General features: G+C 39.1%; 1 protein-coding gene across 1 annotated transcript in view; it reads left to right on the top strand.

Annotated features, from left to right (window-relative positions):
- Positions 1-20176, top strand: part of cntnap5a (contactin associated protein family member 5a) — a 253581-nt gene that overhangs the window by 216761 nt on the left and 16644 nt on the right. Inside the window, exons 20-23 of the mRNA XM_041807623.1 lie at positions 1510-1643; positions 11253-11340; positions 11492-11692; positions 19991-20065. Coding sequence (XP_041663557.1) covers positions 1510-1643; positions 11253-11340; positions 11492-11692; positions 19991-20065 — 498 coding nt within the window. The remainder of the gene's footprint in view (positions 1-1509; positions 1644-11252; positions 11341-11491; positions 11693-19990; positions 20066-20176) is intronic.

Genomic DNA, 20176 nt, shown 5'->3' with positions numbered 1-20176 from the left:
CAGCGGTCCGTTGTTTTCACCTGGACATAACGGAGATGTGCTACAGTGTACTGTTGTTGCTGACATGCTTTTTTCTTGTGGCTGATGCTTGCAATGTGGAAACTTTAATGGACATCTTGAATCTTAATTGTCAAGACCTTTAAGCTGGAGTGTCCAAATGTTGCTTTCGGTGGAGCATGTATAAAATTTATAAAGGATAACTGGGTCAATTTAATATAACCTTCAGTGTAGGAAAACCAATCCAATGTGGATGAAGATATTTTAATAATTAAAGAAAGATTTCCAGTAATTGAAAGTTTTGAGGTAGGCTTTTTTTAAGGCTTTTGGGGTGGCCAACCAGATTCCAGGGAAAGCCCTCTTGTATCCTGGTATGTGCTGCTATGTGCTCCCCTTTCCTGCTGTGTTCCTTTTGTCTTTATTCATCACAGTGTTATGATTTAAGCTGATGTTATTTTGAACATTAGCATGTTAACTTTTGTATCTTCTGCATCAAAAAGCCTGCCCTTTTGTCAAAATGTTTACTGAACAACAGCAGCCTTGCCTGGTGTAAAACCTGAAAAGTAAAATACATTGAAACACAAGGTTAAAGTTCAAGTGCAGGCCACATTTCTGTTCGTTTTTTAGTATTTGCAAATTAAAATCTGCAGTTTGGAACTCGCTGCCTTAGAGAATCATTCCTAAATCTAACCCCTTTCAAAAATTAGGTGCTTTATCTTTAGGGTAGCCCCTTCCTTGAATACGTATCAAATAAAGTAAGATAAAGAGTTTAAAGCCACTGTTGTAGCTTCTCTCTGGAGATATTTCTAGGAAATGTGTAGCTCTTGTTCACCGGGTGTTTCCAGCTGTCAGCGTGGTGTCTCGGCGTCTTCAGCGTCTGACACAACAAAGACCTCCAAGCTTTAAAGCTGACAGTCTTTAAGCTGAATTCAAACTTGCAGGATCATATTGAGTGACATCAGTGCACTCTTGTTAGTCAGAGTCAGTGTCCTAATGCACTCCTTTGTGTTGAAGACGAATGCCTCTGGTTCCTGCAGCCTGTGTAAACACTAAAGGGCAGAGGAAACACTCCATCCATGGTGACCTTCATCTATAGGAGCACTCTCCGGATACAAAATGAATCACATCACAAAGCCCTTCACCTACAGACCGGGAATTGTAATATTGACCCAGCAGCACTTGACAATGCATATCTCTGTGACTCTTTGATCTGGCAGCGATTGTGTGTGTGTGGGAGGAACACCGAGCACATATTGACTTATTCAGCGTGGGGGCGAGGAGCTATGAGATAGAGATCTCAAAAGGCAATTGAAGAAGTTTAGATAGAGCGGTCTATTTACAAAGAAGCATAACCCATATCATTTCAGTAAATAGGTATTCTCTCTTCTCCGGTGGGGGAGAATAATGCTATGTACACACACTTGAAGCCAAAGGAGAATATGTTTTACGTCTGAAAGAGCTCTTTGTGTCAGAGGACTGGACTTGACTCCTCTTTTTATGCTTCCTGTCCAGGGACTCTGCAGATCTGGTATCACCTTCAGACGGACAGGAGTCCGGACGTTTTCAGCCCCGCCCTCGGTAACCTGGCAGACGGACGACTCCATCGAGTCAGGATACACCGAGTGGGAAAAAACCTCTATGTGCAGGTGAGCAGATAAGGTCTTTAAGGGTCTGAACATGTTTAGAGTAGGCAGCTCACTTTGCAACAACAAGAAAATATGTCTCAGTAGGGTAAAGGGGGAGGAAATAAAAGACATCTGAGGCATTATAATGCATCAACATTATGAGACATTGTGCAGACCAGGCTTTTATCTCGCTTTTATGTGGAGGTTTTGGTACTCACAGGGATACTTTGAAGGACTGAGACGGGATACTTCTTTTTTAAAGTAAATATAAAATATATCAGACGTGCATTGTGTCTCTTACAACCACTCGTGTTGCAATAAGTTCCAGAGTTTCAGAGTTTGCATGTTCTCCTTGTACACGCATGTGTTCTCTTCAGGTTCTCCAGCCTCCTCCCACAGTTCGAAGGCATAGTTATTAGGTTAAACTGTTCTTCTAAATCACTGTTGATTTCGCTGAGCAAAAACTATGATGAAAAGTGTTCATTCATTACTATTTATTTTTCCATGAGGAAAATGAGACAATACTTTAAAGCACAGGACTAGTATTACCAGTGGACCTCTAGTGATTTGTGAATTATTCCCTGACGTCATGTTTGGTGTGGTGCATTCACACAGGATAGGCAAAAGTCTGCAATGTACTCAATTTTACAGACATTTCTGAAGGAAAACACAACCTTTATATTCCTGTACAAACATTTTTCCAGGGCTAAACTGAGACAAAAATTCTGCTCCAGCATTTTAGCTGCTAACATCTGCTCTTAGATTTAGTTGAATATGACACAGGAAGCACCAATGGCTCCACTGACAGACTACACAATGTTTGTACTGAAAAGTACATAAAGTAAGGAGCGAATGTCAAAGAATTAGACCTAGTGTTCAGTATTAATCCTCATCTAAGAACGGATTTCATAAAGGAATATTTAATTTTTTGGCTCACTTTGACTCTAATTTAGTTCATTAGTAAACAAATATTTTCTCTACAGCCTGTTCTTTGCTTAGCTTTAATTTGTCATGTATTTTTTGTACTCTCTTACCTTAAGTATATTTCCGTTTGGATATGGTCATTCTTGTTAAAAAGAAAAATCTGTAAAAATCACTCCAAACCTTTGAAGGAATTCATGTAAGTCTTGGTTCAGTAAAATGACTGTTAGGTAAAGATAGATAAAACCCCATCATGATGTATTCAGATGTTGCACAGAGAATATGAATACTCAGCTTTTGGTGAGAAACTCTGATAAATAATTTTGTTTAACGAACAAATGTGTTGGTCTTTTTAGCAAAATAAAACACACAACTTCAATTGGAAAAACCTGTAGAGACAAGGGTGGGGTTGGCCTAAGTGGAAGAATTTTTAAACAAAGTTGGGTGAATCTTGGAATATAGGGGGAGTAAAATATAAACAGTAAAAGAAGAGGAAACCAGGCCCCTAATGAAGAAGGAAATGCTCAAAACGCCTTTATTATTATGGCCAAATAATCTAAAAAGACACTCTTGAAAAGATTTGGGCATTTGAATTCTAGAGATTCTCACAAACATACGGCATGAGTAGAAAAGTACTTCTACCAAGGGTGAAAGAGTACTTTTTTAAAAAATATTTTAGCAGAGCATTTACAAATCAGCTCACCAGGGATACAGCATACTGCACTGAGGCAATAACACACAGGTTTGACCTCTGAAGTCTACAGGGGCCCCATCAGAGACAGCAGAGGGTGTTCATGCAAAGCACCAGTCCCAGTGGAAGCTCACAGGAATATATTATTACTGTGATATTATTACTGGAAAGCAGCAAGGCACACAAGGCCTAAAACAAAAGACACACTGGACAGAATCAACTTTTCAGGAAGCCTAAAGACACCAACAAGAATTATAGCGCACTACCCAATGAGATGGAATTATCCGTCAGAGAAGTGGTGTGCAGACCAGGCTTTTATGCTAGAGGAGATAAGCTGATTGGAGACAGGTGTGCCTTAAAACACAGGTGTACCTCATTGCTGCAGCAGAAGAAGCCAGTTACACCCACACACACACACACACACTGCAAAAGAGACAGAAGAAAAACAAAAAAGGCGGGGCACAATTTTGACCTGATGACATTTGATGGCTTATTTTATCTAAATGTGCAATTGAAATTTCTTGAAACTAGTGCATATAAATGCAGAGTAAACCATAAATCTCTGAGGAAGCATGCCCCTGAAAACTTTTGGGGAAAGCCTTGGATATTTAACACTTCTGTCTCCTCCCCTGATCAGATCTGTTGACCACATTACACCCAAACAACAGTGAAATAATGGGAAATATTTCATGTTAATGTTTTTGTTTTTTTTTTACCATTATTTCACCAGGAAAAATCATTGTTGATATTTGTGTTTAGTTTATATATCAATACATTTAAAGGGGTATAGAAGTCATGTCAATCCTCAAATGTTTTTGATAACATTGCATATGGATTTTTGATAATATGCCCCTTTAGGGGTGGAACTTTGGTGGCAGAAGTGAGGAGAAAATTAAAAATACAGCCTTCAAAAGATGAATACACCTGAAATTAAAATAGTAATACTATCAAAGGAGAAATAACAATGAAATTAGATTAAGTCATTATTGTTTAAGTTGTGTAAGCTGATTCTCTTTGACAAAAATAGCCCAATTAACATGCCTTCAAAGTAATTTCTGCTCATTGCAATTTACATAGAGTGCAAGCTGTAGCTGTGATTTTGAACTCCATGCCAGAATTGAAAGAAATAAACTCCCAAAGATACTTTTTCGTTATTGTTAGTATAGTTTCTCTGTCAGTTATAACTGCAAAAAAAGGAAAACAGTTCCCTCATACTTGGAAAAATGTCACAGTGTATATCCAGGGAATGCAAACTTAATGTGAGGTGATGCTAAATAAAACAACACAGTTTTATGGTATGAGGAGAAGTGTCCAAAGACATTAAACTAGGCAATGTCATCACTGGCTGCAAACAAGCTTAGTTGGCTCCGTGCCATTAGATATCTTAGTAAGGAAGGCGGTAAGTGCATGGAGCTCTTGATGCCCCTTCAGTATTTAGTTCACCAGTACCTCTGTTGTGTCTGTGTTTCTCTGTTTCTTTATTGCTGACTCGTGATTTATTTGTTGTGATTTTTAATATGTTTCGGCACATACAAGTCAAAGACAAAGTTCAGCCTTTGCATGCAAAAGTGGACAATGCAGTATTTCTATTTTGTTTCATTATAAACTCCATCTGTGCTCCTCTATGGACTCTGTAGAGGACACACAGTGTCTCCCATGTGGCACGAGGCAGACCATGTCTCAAATTATGCTGATGTGCAAGCGTTCTGCTGAAGTGAGTTCATTCAGCAGCAACATTTAGTGCCGATGCAGGAAGCAATTTAAAGTTTGTGGAACTTAAAACAAAGACGGAGAAGTTTGTTGGTATAAAACTTACTTATTCACCGTCTGTTTCTGTTCCTGAGAGCGAAACCAACGGGGAACAGTGGAATCTTTTTGAGGGTGTTTTTAGTTGTTTTTTAAACTTCTGCTTAATTTAATGAACCTGTTTCAGCTGTCTGACTTTAACCAAACATCCTGATGTGGTTAGAATATAAATAGTGGAAAGTCTAGCAGACAGAATTTAGCAGTAAACTTTCTGTCAGGAGTGTTGGTCACAAATGGGACCTGAAAGGCAATGGGCTCTTACCCAGCATGATGTAAGGGTTTTAAAGAAAAAGCCAATCAGAGTAAACAAAAGGCATGTCTGAGCACTGAGCACACAGAGAAAGGATGTTGGAACCATCAAAATGAAAAAGAAATAATAATAAGATGTCTAGAAATCATTGTTTTTATATCACTTAAACATCCCTTTGCTCCCCCTTAAACTAAACAGTCATTGCTTTCTTAATTTCTTTGAATACTACTAGCACATAATGGCTCTATTTCTGATAGACCTAACATTTTCATTGGCTTTACTGTAGCTGAAAATATGACGAGAAGAAGGAAAATATAATGCAATCTCTGATCACATAGGCTGTCATCTCAATAACAACTTTCTATATCATTTTCTAAATGGATATCTGCACCTGTGTGCATTTTATTATCCCTCTTTTGCATCTTAAGCTGTTTGTTGGAAAGAAAACAGCAGTTATTTCAAATACTGGCTATGGGAAGGGAATCTGAATTGTGTTCTGTATAAGTAAGGATCACAAACCACCTCATTTGAAGTCCAAAATTTGGCTGCTAAAGTAATTTTGTTCAGACACTGTGTTGATAAAGTGTAAGAATGAAGGAACAAGACCCAAGTGCAAAAACCAAAATGAGTTTAATACAACAAAGGGGCAGAGCAGGCGAAACAAAAGCTTACCCAAACAAGTCCAGGGACTTTAAATCCAAAAGTCTGACTTACAGTCCATCAAAAAACAGTGAAAATACAGAATAAGAACCAGAAGGAAAACCACAGAATGAAACACAGAGAATTAGACGATGAACTGACACAGAAGGCCAGAAACACAGAATAAATAAGAGAATCAAGAACAGGTAAGACTGGGTGATAAGGTCCTGTCTCATATACTGAAGCTCTAGAGCTCAACAGTGTGGTCCTGGAAGGAATACCCCATTCATTTCTTCCATAGTGTCACAACCATCCAAGGTAGACATACCACAAGCTACCTGAGTGTGAAACAAGGGGTTATGCTCCTGCAGAAGACAAGAGTTCATAACATATCACCCTCTTTTTAAGTAAAAAATAGATTGTTGGAAATCTCATCCAAATATACTATAGTTACCCACAATCATAGGTTGCCACTGCAACATCCCTAAATTTATGGAGCCTGGTGTAGATTACCCTGCTCTTAATACACAATCCACATTATATTTCAACACTGCTGTTGCAATTTAAACCCAACAATAAAGATAAAAGGAGGGTCTGTGTACGGTTTAAAGGTTTGAAATGATTTTAGGGAATTCCAATTATTTGTGGTAGGAATGCATCGATGCCTCGGTTTAACACCAGTATCAGCTGAGATTGGCCTTGTTTACAAACATTGCCGGTTGGCTGAATGATTTGGCATGATTCAGTATCAGTAATAGATGTTTATCTGTGGTGTCCATTCGATTTTATGCTGGTATCTGGTATAATTAGGTGCTGAAATCAAATATGTGATTTGTTATAGGGCAGGAGGCTTGGCCATGTAGACTAACTCTGAGCTGTTTCCACGGTCAAATGTGAGAGCAAATGTTGGCATACTAAAACTCTTACACCAAAGGAAGAGATCTAGAAAGGATTGGTATTGGCTAAATCATCATGCTAAATATTGGCACTGGTATAGGTCCTAATTTTCACGAAAAAATATGCAACCTTAGAATGCCAAACCTTTGTGTGCCAAACCTAATGTTTTGTAGTTACAAGTGTTCATGTGGCTGGTTGGCTTGGTTCCTGGTTAAAAATAAATTAAAATAGAGTAAAAAGATTATTCTGATTATCTGAGAATGATTAAATGATTTGAATGGGTGCATTTCCGTCCAGAATCAGTGCTGCCAAAATAGTGGGGGTCACCGTTGAGTCTTCCAAATGAATAGCTCAGGTTTAAATTAGGCCGACGATCCCAGTCCCAATGGCCGTGCTGCACTTCAGAGCAAATCACTGCCTTTCTAGTCTCAAAGAGGGAAAACTCACAAAGGCAGACATTAGACCCTGGGATAAATACTACAAAATAAAACAGGAAACATTAGAAACTAAACTTTTGGATGTTATTCAGACATACACAATAAATGAAGAAACACAAAGAGGAAAAAATGAAAAGAAAAAAAAAGAAAACACACAACAGGAAACAGAAGGAACTAGCAGAAAATTTCACCAAAACTTAACTAAACACATGACACATGACAGTTGTAGCTTGGATTAGTTATTTTCTGACAGTAATAATGTGGAATTCATCATGTATATTTAACCCCTGAGTATTTTAAGCCAGATATGTGCTTTTTGTGATGAAATATAGGAATGTAAAACCCCCTCAGCAGTGGTGACTTGCAGGTGTGCTTAATTTTTACCTGCCACAGCAAACATTTCCTGGGCTTTCTGCTGTTGGCAGGTGCTAATTTCACTGGCTGCCAAACTTCCACATTTAATGCATGTGATGACAACTGATTAAGCTCCATCTGCTAATAAAGACTGGATGTGTCTGAAAGCCCCTTTAAAAGCTGCAGGAGACCTCTAGGAAATACTCTACCAAAACATTTATATGGAGAAACAGAAGGACCGTGTGCAACACTTACATTCAATCTTAATTTGTGTTCACTGTTAATATTTTCTGCACACATTCTTGTTTTTTTTTAATAAATTCTAATGAATCATCTTAACTTGTGTTGATGAGTAATTTTAGCACATTTCAGGCATCTTTGTTACAACTTTGCATTGAGACAGGCTGTGTTGGTATCTGAAGGTTTGAGCCACACAAAGCAAACTTTGAGTCCATCTAATGTGCTGTTAACTCTTCTTTTTCATGTGTTTTGTTGTGCCTACTACTTCCTCTTCTTTGTTGGTGGTTTGATAAAGCAAACAGAGAGGAGTGTTAGTGCCACCGAGATTTGCAGGTCATTTTTGATTTCCATTTTTTTTCACAATTAGTTTTTACTAAGTGCATCAGATGCTTAACTCCACACCATGACACTTCAGGAAAAATATGAATGCCATTACACCCTAGAAAAGAGTGTCAGTACATCTACATGCAGTTATAAAAATGTGAATCATTGTGTCAGTTCAACTAAAATCAGACTTTTTAAATGCATTTAAATATGTTAGTCTGACTTTGAGGGGTTCGGTTTAGTACAGCTTCCATCAGGCTAGCACACCTGTGGTTGAGGATTGATTAACCCTTGCAAATACACCTCAATCAGACGAGACTGGACTAGGCATTCTGAGTATGCTCCACAGTTTCCATACAAGGCCTTGACCCAGAACTCAACAAACATGGCTGCACAGCTTAGTAGAAATCATGCTATTGCCTGCCTTTGGTATAAGCATGAGGGATAGTCAGCAATACATCTGTGCCAGAAGTTTAATGTTGAGTAGTGGTTCCCAACCAATTTTCTGTGAAGCCCCCATGTGCATCTAAGGACAGCTGAGACTCCAAGGCCCTCATGAAAAAGACACTGCTCTCAGAAATGACCAGTTTTCACTGATAATTCAAAACTAAATAGGCCTACATAACAAAAGATCTTCGTATAAACTAAACATTAGTATTTATCACGATTTTAGTCAAAACATGTGAATATAATTTTGACAACCTCAGAGCAGACAAAACCTCACACCCCAACAGTTAGAGGGCTGCATTGGCAGTAGGATCACAGAGATGCAGAGCCATTATGCAGTTATTTGGGGGAAAACACCCCTTTCCAAATACAGTAGGTCTTATTGAATTAGGCATCTAATGATGAGGGTCTAATGATAAGTAGAGTTAAGATTAGCCTACTGTCTGTGGGGACTGATGGAAATGTGCTGCAGTTTTTATGATGCACAAACTTTCCAAAGATCAAGAAACAATTCCACTTCTGTGTTATCAAAAATAAGATATGTGTAAATAAGGTTGGAACATATTACTTTACTGTATAAGCCATAATTAGGAGTCAGATCAGTTGGAGACTCTCAGCTGCCTTTTTATCCATATGTGGCACCATTATGCATGACGAGGATGTGAGTGTTGTGGTTGTTTTCTTAGGCTCCGTCCACATGGAGACGAATTCAGGAGTATGCGCAAAAGTTTTTTTGTTGTATCGGCGTTTCATCCACACTGCGGGCCGTAAACTATACTTTTTGAAACCAGGTCCCAGAGTGAAAAAAATCTGTAAATCCTTACCGTTTCGTCTCTGTGTGGACAGCCAACTGCATCTTTCTTGCTAGATTATGTCACACATAGCATAGCCCACCTACCCCACATGCGCTGTCGAACCAAAACAACAATGGCGCATTACAGGAATGTGTTCGTGCTATTGAAGAAGCTATTGAGCTTATTATGGCTTTTACAGCATAATATTATGCTCCTTTACCACCACAGCAAACAGCATACACCAAATGTTCTTAAATCCAACTCAGAGAACAACCAGAAGGGCAACTAGGAGAAAGTTTGTGGCAGTTTTCTGTTATTTTCTTCTCTCTTTTATTGCATTTCCGTGGCAGCGTTACAGCGCCACTTACAGGCTTGGCATATACTACAGCATTTATAGTTGTTTTCAGAGGTTCCATGGTTACACGGATATTTCCTGAAACAGTCCCGTATTTACGGAAAACTTTTTCAAAACAAAACGGAAATGTCGTATTCGTCTCCGTGTGGACAAGGCCTTAGTTATTCTTGATTTAGGGAGGAAACCTTTTCAAGGTGGTGCTAAAGTCAACACATTGATATTACCATTCCTTTAAATGATTGTCAGAGCGGAATTGGACAGACCTGTTGTATGTGCAGACGGTACCGAGATTAAGAAAAGAGTCCCACGCAGTGCTCTACCACCAAGATCTTTGGTCCACTGATTTGGAGAATGCAAAGAGCTGTAAAGTTTGTTCATTTTTCCATTCCTCACAAAACTAGTTTAACATTTACTAACTTTCTAGTGCGATCAACAGAAGGAAGGTCCATAGTAAGTAGCTGAAACTAAACTATCAGCAATGACTCTATCCCCCTGCATGCATGTATACTTACCAAGCTTTAACTGCAGCTTGACTTTGATTTTCCAACCACAGTACCCCTGCAGAGAGGTTTCCAGGGCAGCTTAGGGCTGTACCTGACACAGATGGTGCAAACGGTATGTCTTAATCCTCTGGGTAGACGTTCTGAGGTGGATTGTTAAATAGAATCCTCTCTGGATAGGCAGGAAGTGAATCTGTGTCTGTGTCTGTGTGGAGGGTAAGACATTTGGATAGAGGGACTTATGAGCACTATGACAAAGTTCAAGGTATCTTTATTAGTATGTTAAAAGGATATAGATAATAAATATACTTTCAAACACTACAAGGCACAGAGATCAGATACACAATTTTAGGATATTTTGCTGATTAAGGTCTTATTTTTGCCTAAAATCATTCTTTTATATCTTTTTACCATACATACTAAATATTTGTGATGTCTTGTAATGCTCTTAACGTTTTAAAAGTTACATTTCTAACTTCTGAAATCCTTTGCATTGCTGTGGAAGATCTCTGTAAATGTAACTGATGTGAATATGTGACACCAACAAATACTGGATTAGTCATATCAGCAACAAATTTAATTTTTCTCTTTTTTATCCAACATTTATGAATAAAGATGTTTTGAAATTAATTTTCCTCCACATTAATCTGTTCTTAGCCCGGTCATGAGCCGGTCGCTACAAGAATCTCTGTATGCATTTTTAAAACAGCCGTGGATGTCATCAGAAACCGGCAGAGCTTTATTGCAGATCATCAAGTTAAGTGATGCAACTGAGTCAGCGTGCCGGATCAGGAGCGAAAGGTCGAAATCACTTCAAAGCTTACTGTGGGCGGATATGGTTTTGTGTGAAGCTGCAGAGAACACAACGCTGGATCCATAATGTATTGAAATGTGCTGCTGCTGCTGCTGCTGGTGTTAGCTCGGTTTAGATTTCTTGTAATTGGCTTGTTATTTGATTTCTCTCCACTCAACCAGATCGACCAGGACATCCACACAAAGTACACACTGTCATCCGATGCAGAGCTGATCTTAATCAGATCCCTGACATTGGGCAAAGTCACCAGTAAGTCCTCCCGTCCTGCTCAGGATATTGTTTGAAACAAAATTACGTCATGCTCCTTTTGTCTGTGCTGCTTTTGTTCTCCCGTTCACCATTTCCTGCCTTTTGATGTCTAAAAAAGATGAAAAAATTAAACATGTCCTCGTCTGTGTAGGAGGGGAGAACTTCAACGATGAAGTGATGAGGGCCGCTTCCAAGGGTTTCGTCGGCTGCCTCTCTTCGGTCCAGTTCAATCATGTGGCGCCGCTGAAGGCAGCGCTGACCAATCGAGGGAGTTCACTGGTCACCATCCGGGGTCCTCTAGTCCAATCAAACTGTGGCGCTCTGGCAGAGTCCACCTCACATACACTGCAAGGTAAATCACTTTCTAACCCACCCACACACTCACTTCATTCCAATTATACGATCTCAGCTAAATCATCCACATTTATATAAACCCATTAAATTCACAGTCAGAAAACCATTTTAAAAGTGAGAATTATTTGCTTTTTTCCCCATCATTGTCCATTAAAATACCTCCAAATTAACTGGTACATACAAAACAAATAATCAAAGATGTCACCACGGGCCCTGGGAAATTACAGAACACAATTTTCTCTATTAAGGAACGTTTCATGGACATAACGGGGAATTAATTGACAAATTAATCCACAATCAAAAAGATATTAGGAGCTCTAATTAATTCCTCTGCTCTTTTGTCCTGCACCAATCTCCATCTTTATGTTGCTGCCTTTCTGTTTGCCTCTTTCGTGCCTTCTCTTTCTCTCTTGAGGATGACCGCAGTTAAGCTCCATTCACCTCATTATGTGGTGTTATGTTGTTTACCAAGCACTTATAAGGCACTCAGTGTAGACAGAAGAGAGGCAGACTTGATGTGTGATAATGAAAAAACAAGGTTTTTGAGCTGTGGTGTTGTAGTTTTCAGGGTAATAGAAGTCTGTTTCAAGTGATGCACCCATGTTAGATTAAAATCGACTGTCTGTAGGGCTCTTCATATTGACCCTGTGGTAGATTGAACACGATAAAATGTCTTCATGAGGAGAACATGCAATACCGTGCAAAAGTGACAGTCCTAAATCTTCATCTAGATAAAGGCAACATAAACTCATGGATTTATAGTTCCTGATGTAAAATGTTTTAATTGTTTAGCTTACAGTTTGATCTGTTTAATGTTATTTAGATCTCTTTGTGATAGCTGGAACAGCATGTGATGTATTAACATCATTATTGAAAGAGAAGAATTATTAACTGCAACCAAAGTAATTGTCTTTTTTAATGAATCACCAATTTATAAAGTTACATTTTTTTCATTAGCTGTGATGAGCATCAAACTGGGATCATTTGCACCAGAATCTGACCTACTTGTTGTCAGTGACAGGATCTTTTAAAAAAAGATGGCAGGGGATATACCCATGTAGACTGGTGGACCCAGAGGGGAGGCAGGAGCAATCGACCCTCTTGGGGCCCAAGTGATTGAACAAAGCAGCTAAAGTGGCCTCTAGAGTCCGCTGTGGTTGGCCCAAAATAGACAAAGTGCCCTGGGTGCCATGTACTGTAAGTGGGCAAAATAGGATCGACCTCTCAGAGCTTGAAAGATAGCATGTCTTCTAAAGCCTTGGTTCTCAACTTGTGGCGTCGGGACCCAAAAGTGGGTCACAAAGCCACTTTCATTGGGTCGCCTGGAAAAAAATGTAGTAAAAACTCTATGTTGTACTTTTATTTTAAAAGACATGTCTCTATTTCTTTATTGTGTTGCATCATTTGTTCCAACCCAATTCCAAAATACCCCTATTTTTATATCAAAACATTAACCGTGACTGAAGATGTAAGAAATGTAGGTCCCAATTTGTCGTGAAGGAGGTTGTGGTGGGTCTTGATGCTAGACCAGTTGAGAACCACTGCTCTAAAGGGCACAAGTCCATGTTGCTTCATTTTCACTGAACCTGACTTGTTTTTCTTTTTAAAATAAAATGTTAAATATATAATAATCTCTTGTCTGTAATATTAAATATGAATCATGTTTCATGATCTTAACCAGGTTGTCTACCTGTTGCCCTAAAAATGTCTGGCAATTGTTTGTGCACTGATGCCCCACAGCATACTGTAAAGAAGGTTTCAGCATGGCTGCCATCAGTGCTGCTGACATGGATGTTTGATAGATGGATATAGAGATTACAAAGGCAGATACATGGCTGTGGTGCAATCAATCAATCAATCAATCAAGCAAGCAATCAATCGATCAGTCAATCAAGTTGTGCTTCTAATACTGCCAAAAAAGCATGAAATAAGATAAACTACTTTAATGAAAGGCCAAATCATACATGCAGTAACATGGCTGTATTTTCTGAGTGCATTCATACTCTTATGATATTTAGGCCATTTGAATGACTAAAAAAGGGAAATCAGAAAACAGCAAATGCAGCTTGATGTAACATTAGCCAAAAATAATGTGATACATGCTGGTGAAAAGTGATCTAGTTCCAGAAACAAACGGGTTAAAATTGTTGAAAACTCAGTTTGGAGACTGCTTCAGCCAGAAAAGAGAAATGTGCTTTAAAGGCAGGATGCCAATCAGTTTATGTCTACTAAAAGCTCTTGTTTTGAACACGAACAGGCTAATATTGTTATTCTTAGTGTCTGAAAACAGTACACAAACTAAGGATCTGTCGATCTTTTCTGAGGTAAAAGCATTTTTTATCCATAAAGGGAGTTTTATTGGTCTCCTCAAGGCTTTTTAAAATGATTGATATTACCTCATACAGGACAGGAGCGGCTGCTCTCCTGCAGCTTGATTAACATATAATAACGATGATTCTATTCGTATTACTCTTTTGAAATAGGGGTTTACTGCTTTGACAAACATGCAGAACAGACAAAGAGCAAAGCATAAAAATGCAGACACAACGTAACCTGCCAGTGTATAAAGCACAGGAACCCATACAAATAAGCCAAACCAAGGCCAATAACCCAAGCGTAGTAAGAACCCTGGCCCATCCATGTAATTCAAGACTGCAATCAACTGGAGAGTCACTATCTTTACTTTCATTTAAATATATGAATAAAGGAATGTTTTTTGTTTGAGAATGAACAATGTCAGCTCTGGAGCTGCACTGTGGTAGCTGTAACTGTGTCACTAAATCATATTCAGCACATTTTGGGAAATATTTAACTCTAAAATGCCAAACAACATCTGGTAAAGGGTCTGCAATGAAAATGAATGTTCACTGTCTTTCTGGATTAATTGAATATATATTCAAAAGTTTCAGTCATCCTTTATCCCCCAAAGAGCTGCTAATTAACCAACCTTTCTTTTAGTGCACAGCCCAAGCTTTTCCTAATAAAAATATCGTCTGAGAGTGTATCAATCAGTCTAATTGGCTCCCTGATAAACTGTTCCTGTTCTTCAAACTGACTTGTTACCAGCGACTTGTGAGTTTAGCTCATGACAGTCTGTCTGAAGCGGACACACGCCAGCTGTGCTTTCCAGTCGCCTGCCTGTCTGAACAGATGCATTCACATTTTTAGCAGCACAGCAGCTGTCTACAGCGGCCTCTTTACTGTGACGCAAATGTCTTTTTACTCTCTCAATCTTATTTTTATGTGGGAGAACAGATGCACCATAATGGAGCACACAGTTATAGACAGAGCTGTTTAACAAGATAAAGATAGACATTTTTGACACAGTGAAAGTACATGTAGAAGGAGTGACTGGGACTTTATTTGATGGACAGGATCCCTGCATCGCTCACGCTCAGACTGTAGGGGTGTGAATCACATCTGAGTCATGATTCATGGGCTACAGTCTGATTCATTGGTAATTTGAAGGATGAGTTGGTCAGATTCAGTGTTCCTTTAATTCAGTATGGTTTAACTCAACTGGATGCAGTTGAGCCAAGCTCGACTGGGGGGGGGGCATGACCAGGGGCTCTTGGGTACCCTACTACCCTACTGGACGGTGTCCTAGGCCATACTTACAAACCACATTCACCCCTTTCTCAGCCCTGAAAGTGTGACTTTCAGACTTTATTTTTTCACATCCCCTTGCTATCTCTGGACATCCAAAGCTCTACCAGGTTTGTGTCTATCCTCCTTCCTGACTGATGGTGCCCTTACTTACTCTCCACACCTACACCTCACCCCACAGTCACAATTTCTGGCCCAAACATGCATAGAACTTGTGCAAATTTCTGGTCATTATTAAGTAGAGTTTTCAGAATTAAGATGATGGTAGAAACAAACAACAGTGGAGAAAAATGATCTGAACTAGTCAATTTTAACTTAAGTTCTCTTGAGAACAGGTTTTTGTTCTTTGGCTACACCTCTAATCCTTGCAGAGGTGATGGATTGTCCAGGCTCCTGGTCTGTCATCAGGCAGATTCATCTTAAAAAGTTTCAAGCTGTATAGCATTTTTCACTGGTTTTTGGGAGTGATTCTTGAGCTTGATGTCACAAACTGATGGCCAGACATTCTTCTTTAGGATTTCTGGTAGAGAGCAGATTCATGGTTCCATCGATTTTGTCAAATGGTCCAGGTCCTGAAGCAGCAAAGCAGCCCCAGACCATCACACTACTGCCACCATGTTTGATTGTTGGTATGATGTTCTTTTGAGGAAATGCTGTGTTCGTTTTACTCCAGATGGAATGGGATATGCAACTTCCAAAAAGTTCAGCTTTTGTCTAGTCTGTCTACAGAATGTTTTCCCGAAAGTCTTGGGGATCATCAGGATATTTTTAGTCAAATGTGATACACGCCTTTGTGTTCTTTTTGGTCAGCAGTGGTTTTGGCCTTGAAACTCTCCCATGGATTCCATTTTTGCCCAGTGTCTTCCTTATGGTTGAGTAATGAACACTGACCTTAACTGAGTCAGGTGAGGCCTGCAGGTCTTTAGATGTTCTGGGTTCTTTTGGGACCTCCTGGATGAGTCACTGATGCACTACTGGAGTCACTTTGGTAGCCCACTTCTGAGAAGGTGTATCACTTTCCTAGGTTTTTTCAGTTTGTGGATAATGGCTCTCACTGTGGTTGGCTGGAGTTCCGAAGCCTTAGAAATGGATTTGTAACCCTTTCCAGACTAATAGAAGTCAATGACTTTCTGCATTTCTTTAGATAGCAGCATTATGTGTTGCTTTTTGAGATCTTTTAGTCTACTTCACCTTGTCAGACAAGTTCTATTTTAAGGATTTCTGGATTTAACAGGTCTGTCAGTAATTGTTTCTGGATTTGGCTAGTGAAACTGAACTCAGCTTTCCAAAATATGTGGTTAATAAGAGTCAATTCATGACTTAAAAAGGGGAGCAATTACTTTTTCACATAGGCCCAGGATTAGGAGGCATTTTCCCTCAGTAAATGAAATCATCATTTAAAACTGTATTTTGTTTTTACTCTAGTTAGCTTGTCTATTATCAAAATGTATTTGATTATTGGAAATAGTTAGGTGTGACAAATTTGCAAAAAGATAAGAAATCAACACTTTTTTAAAGCACTGTATCTTTAATATGCTTACAGTCTAACAATGATGCCAGCAGAGGCATACAGCCATTTTGATGAAAACTTGGCTCTTCACTCATGCTTTACCACAATGTTAGTCTTGTCTTTTTCTTCTAAATATTAACAGATAGGAATTTATGCACAAAGATATCTTCTATCTTGCTGAATTAGCTAACTATGCGTGCATACTGACAGCTGTCCGTTTACTTTCTGCTGGTATGCAGCTTCCTGCAGGAGTAAGAGAGAAACAGAAACATTGCACCTGTTTGCATTCATGGTACAACAAAAAGTAAAGAGAAATGTGTCATTTTTCCACTACTATCAGATTGATTTCATGCAAAAGCAGGGTGCAAATTGTTGCCTGGTGCAATGTTCTCTTGCCTAAATCATATAACCAAATAATAATAATTGGCTTAACCATATAACATTTTTATAACATCTTGCTAACCTATATTTTTATATTTGATGGCATGATAAGTCAGCTCCTCCTCCCGGGCCAAGCAGGCAGAAGAGAGACAAACAGCGCTCCACACAGGAAATGACCGAGAAGTGACAAAAAAGAATCAGCTGATTATCCATCCTAACAGCATTTCTCAGTTTTCAGTGAATAGTACAGCAATATAGACTTCCGTGTTTTAACAGACTGATGCTGTCTCTTATATAGGACTCTAGCTTGCGCTAACTCCACATGGATTATCACTGCTCTCTTTATTATAAACTCTAAATTTATCAGAGCCACGTCTATTGGAACCATGGCAGTAAATTATTATTAGCTACTGACAATCCATTTTGCTAAACATTGAAATAAATGATACATTATAAAATTTACGTAGACTGGGATTTTCGCCTGGTAAATTCCGAAGACTCTGGATTTTGGCACACTGAGTTTATCAGAAATTATGATAACACACGCAGTTAAATAGCAGAAGGTTCATGCATTTCAAATGATGATTTTCCCTCCTATTTTTTATCCTGTTAAATGTGTAATGCATGCACAGGCTCGCTCGCTCAGTTTTCCTCTATTTCTCTCTCTTTCTCTCTCTCAATCTGAGCCTATCAAATATTATTAAAGTACAATCAGCCAAACTCTAATTTTTAGGAGAGTTTGGTACAACAATTAACAAAGCTTTCATTTTCCATGCCAACAACGAGGAGCACCAATGTCCGCTAAACACAAAGCAATAAAGCTGCACAAGAAACATCAGAACAATGTTCGAACGATGAACAACAACACAGACAGCAGCTCTATGCCATACGATCACCTCTTAACTTCCAAACATGCAGGACTGTAGAATATAACTTCTAATTTTATCACAGATGATCACAGATGAAATAAAGCCTACCTTTACACGTTTACTCAGCCAGCTTACACGCCCTCATGGAGAATCCTTTCAGTTTTCTGAGCCACTTAGTCCTCTGTACAGTTCGTATGAAGACCATTAGTCCCTTCAGTTCCATTAAACTGTTGAGATCGTGGTTTTTGAATCAGTCAGAAAGATGAAAATCTGCGCTCTTTTGAACAGGTATGATCTTGCTGCAGCAGCCACTTTGGGGTCAAAAATCTGCTTTTCCATGCAGTTCTTCATTTTACCAGCTCAAGTTTTAGCTAACTTTGTAAACAACCTACCTGTAAGTTTGTATCAGTAAACCGGGCTCTCATTGGCTCATGAGAGTTTAGTCGGGAGATGGGGAATGGATGAGGCTGTAAGTGCTGATTGGTTGACATGTCTGTCAGCTACTTGTTGTGCTTACAAGAGGCAGACTGTACCAAGAGGGGAGAGCTGTAATGAGTTACTATGTATAATTTCACATGCAAAATATGCCCATGCCACTGCTCTGCAATGGGCAAATGTGGGAGCGCCAGCAGTGCATACACGCGTGCCCATGGCCCAGCATTCAGTCAGAGCAGAGACAGGAATAAAACGTAACCCCCCGGGGATGAAAATTTATCATCAGAAGGGAGGATATCGGAGCCAGAAAAGGGGAAATCCCCCCCACCAACCCCGGCAATTCGCACCCTGTGCAAAAGTAACTTTATACCAGATTACTTAAATTGCAAAGCTGGTGTCTTACAACAAAATGACATTGTAACACAAAACCCCAACACTGATTGCAGAAAAAGTTTTAGACTCTACGAAATCCAAACTTTGTCTTTGCAGATGCAGACAGCCGTGGTAGAAGTGACTTTCATCTTACTGTTTACTTTGAAGTTTTCTTCAGACTTGCACATTTTATTTTTATATAGCAATCAGTCTTTTATTAATTTTTGCAGCCATGGTAACTGTTTACTTGCAGCTCAGCAGAGACCAGAGAAAGCATCACACCACTTTTGCAAACTCTCAGCGGGATAAACCACTGATGGGTGATGAACACAGATTGTGATTTTCTACGAAGTGCTGTTCTAAGAAAATGTCAACTAGCGGAACATTTTCACAGCTCACAGTATCCTGTTGTGTGCCTCTTACAAAAATGAATCAGCTTTTTGGACATGACTTTTTTTGACCTCTTCTCTCTTGTGTACCAGACCTCTCTACTGAACAGACTTGGCTTTTTATTCTTCAAAACCAGATCACTAATAGGAAACAATGCTGCAAATGTGTTAATCATTGGGTCACAAGATCTATCATAATTCCATGATGGAAACTGCTCTAAAAACTATATCAACAGCTGAATTATTGTTCAGATGCCGTCCTAATGTTGCCATCTCATTTAAGTTAAAACCTCATTAATCGTTGTTTTGGAGGTTGCATGAGACAGCTCACGAAAACACCAGCTGTTTGCCTGGAGGCTCGTTCTTGGCCGCACTTGATTCAGTCTGACACTTTGACACGGGTTAAACGAGTCATCACACTTCAGACGACCCCTCTTCATCACCTTCTCCTGACCACGGTTTGACCAGATCACACTCCACCTGCCTCCAACTGCCTCGGTCAAGAAGGAGTGAAGTGGATGATATTAAGATGAGAAGAAGTCATTGACATTTAAAAGTCAAACCTGAGAGTAATACAGAGAAAATAAAAGACTGTGATGGAGGGAAAAGGAAATGAGACTCAAATTAATTTCCTCATAATGATATGTACTTTAAATGCTTAGTAAATGTACAAGCAGAGATCTATAAATTTAGACATGTTTTATTAATGAGTCTTTGTGTTTCTTTTTCTCCAGATCAAACAGCAACAGCAAACAAAGATAAGGAGCAGCATCAGAGCGGCAGCCAAAAGGACTTGGCTGTTATAGCAGGTTTGTTTGGCTTTTTTTTTTCTTTGCTTAATTGAAAATGAGTCCCAGCTGTTTGTTATTTGTCATTCTCCCCATTTGCCTCCAACATTATTCTTTTGTTCTGCTCTCATG

Source organism: Cheilinus undulatus, linkage group 15 (assembly GCF_018320785.1).
Source record: "Cheilinus undulatus linkage group 15, ASM1832078v1, whole genome shotgun sequence".
In the NCBI taxonomy this organism is placed as follows: domain Eukaryota; kingdom Metazoa; phylum Chordata; class Actinopteri; order Labriformes; family Labridae; genus Cheilinus; species Cheilinus undulatus.
The sequence above is the reverse complement of the archived record's forward strand: the minus strand, read 5'-3'. Positions and strand labels throughout refer to the sequence as shown.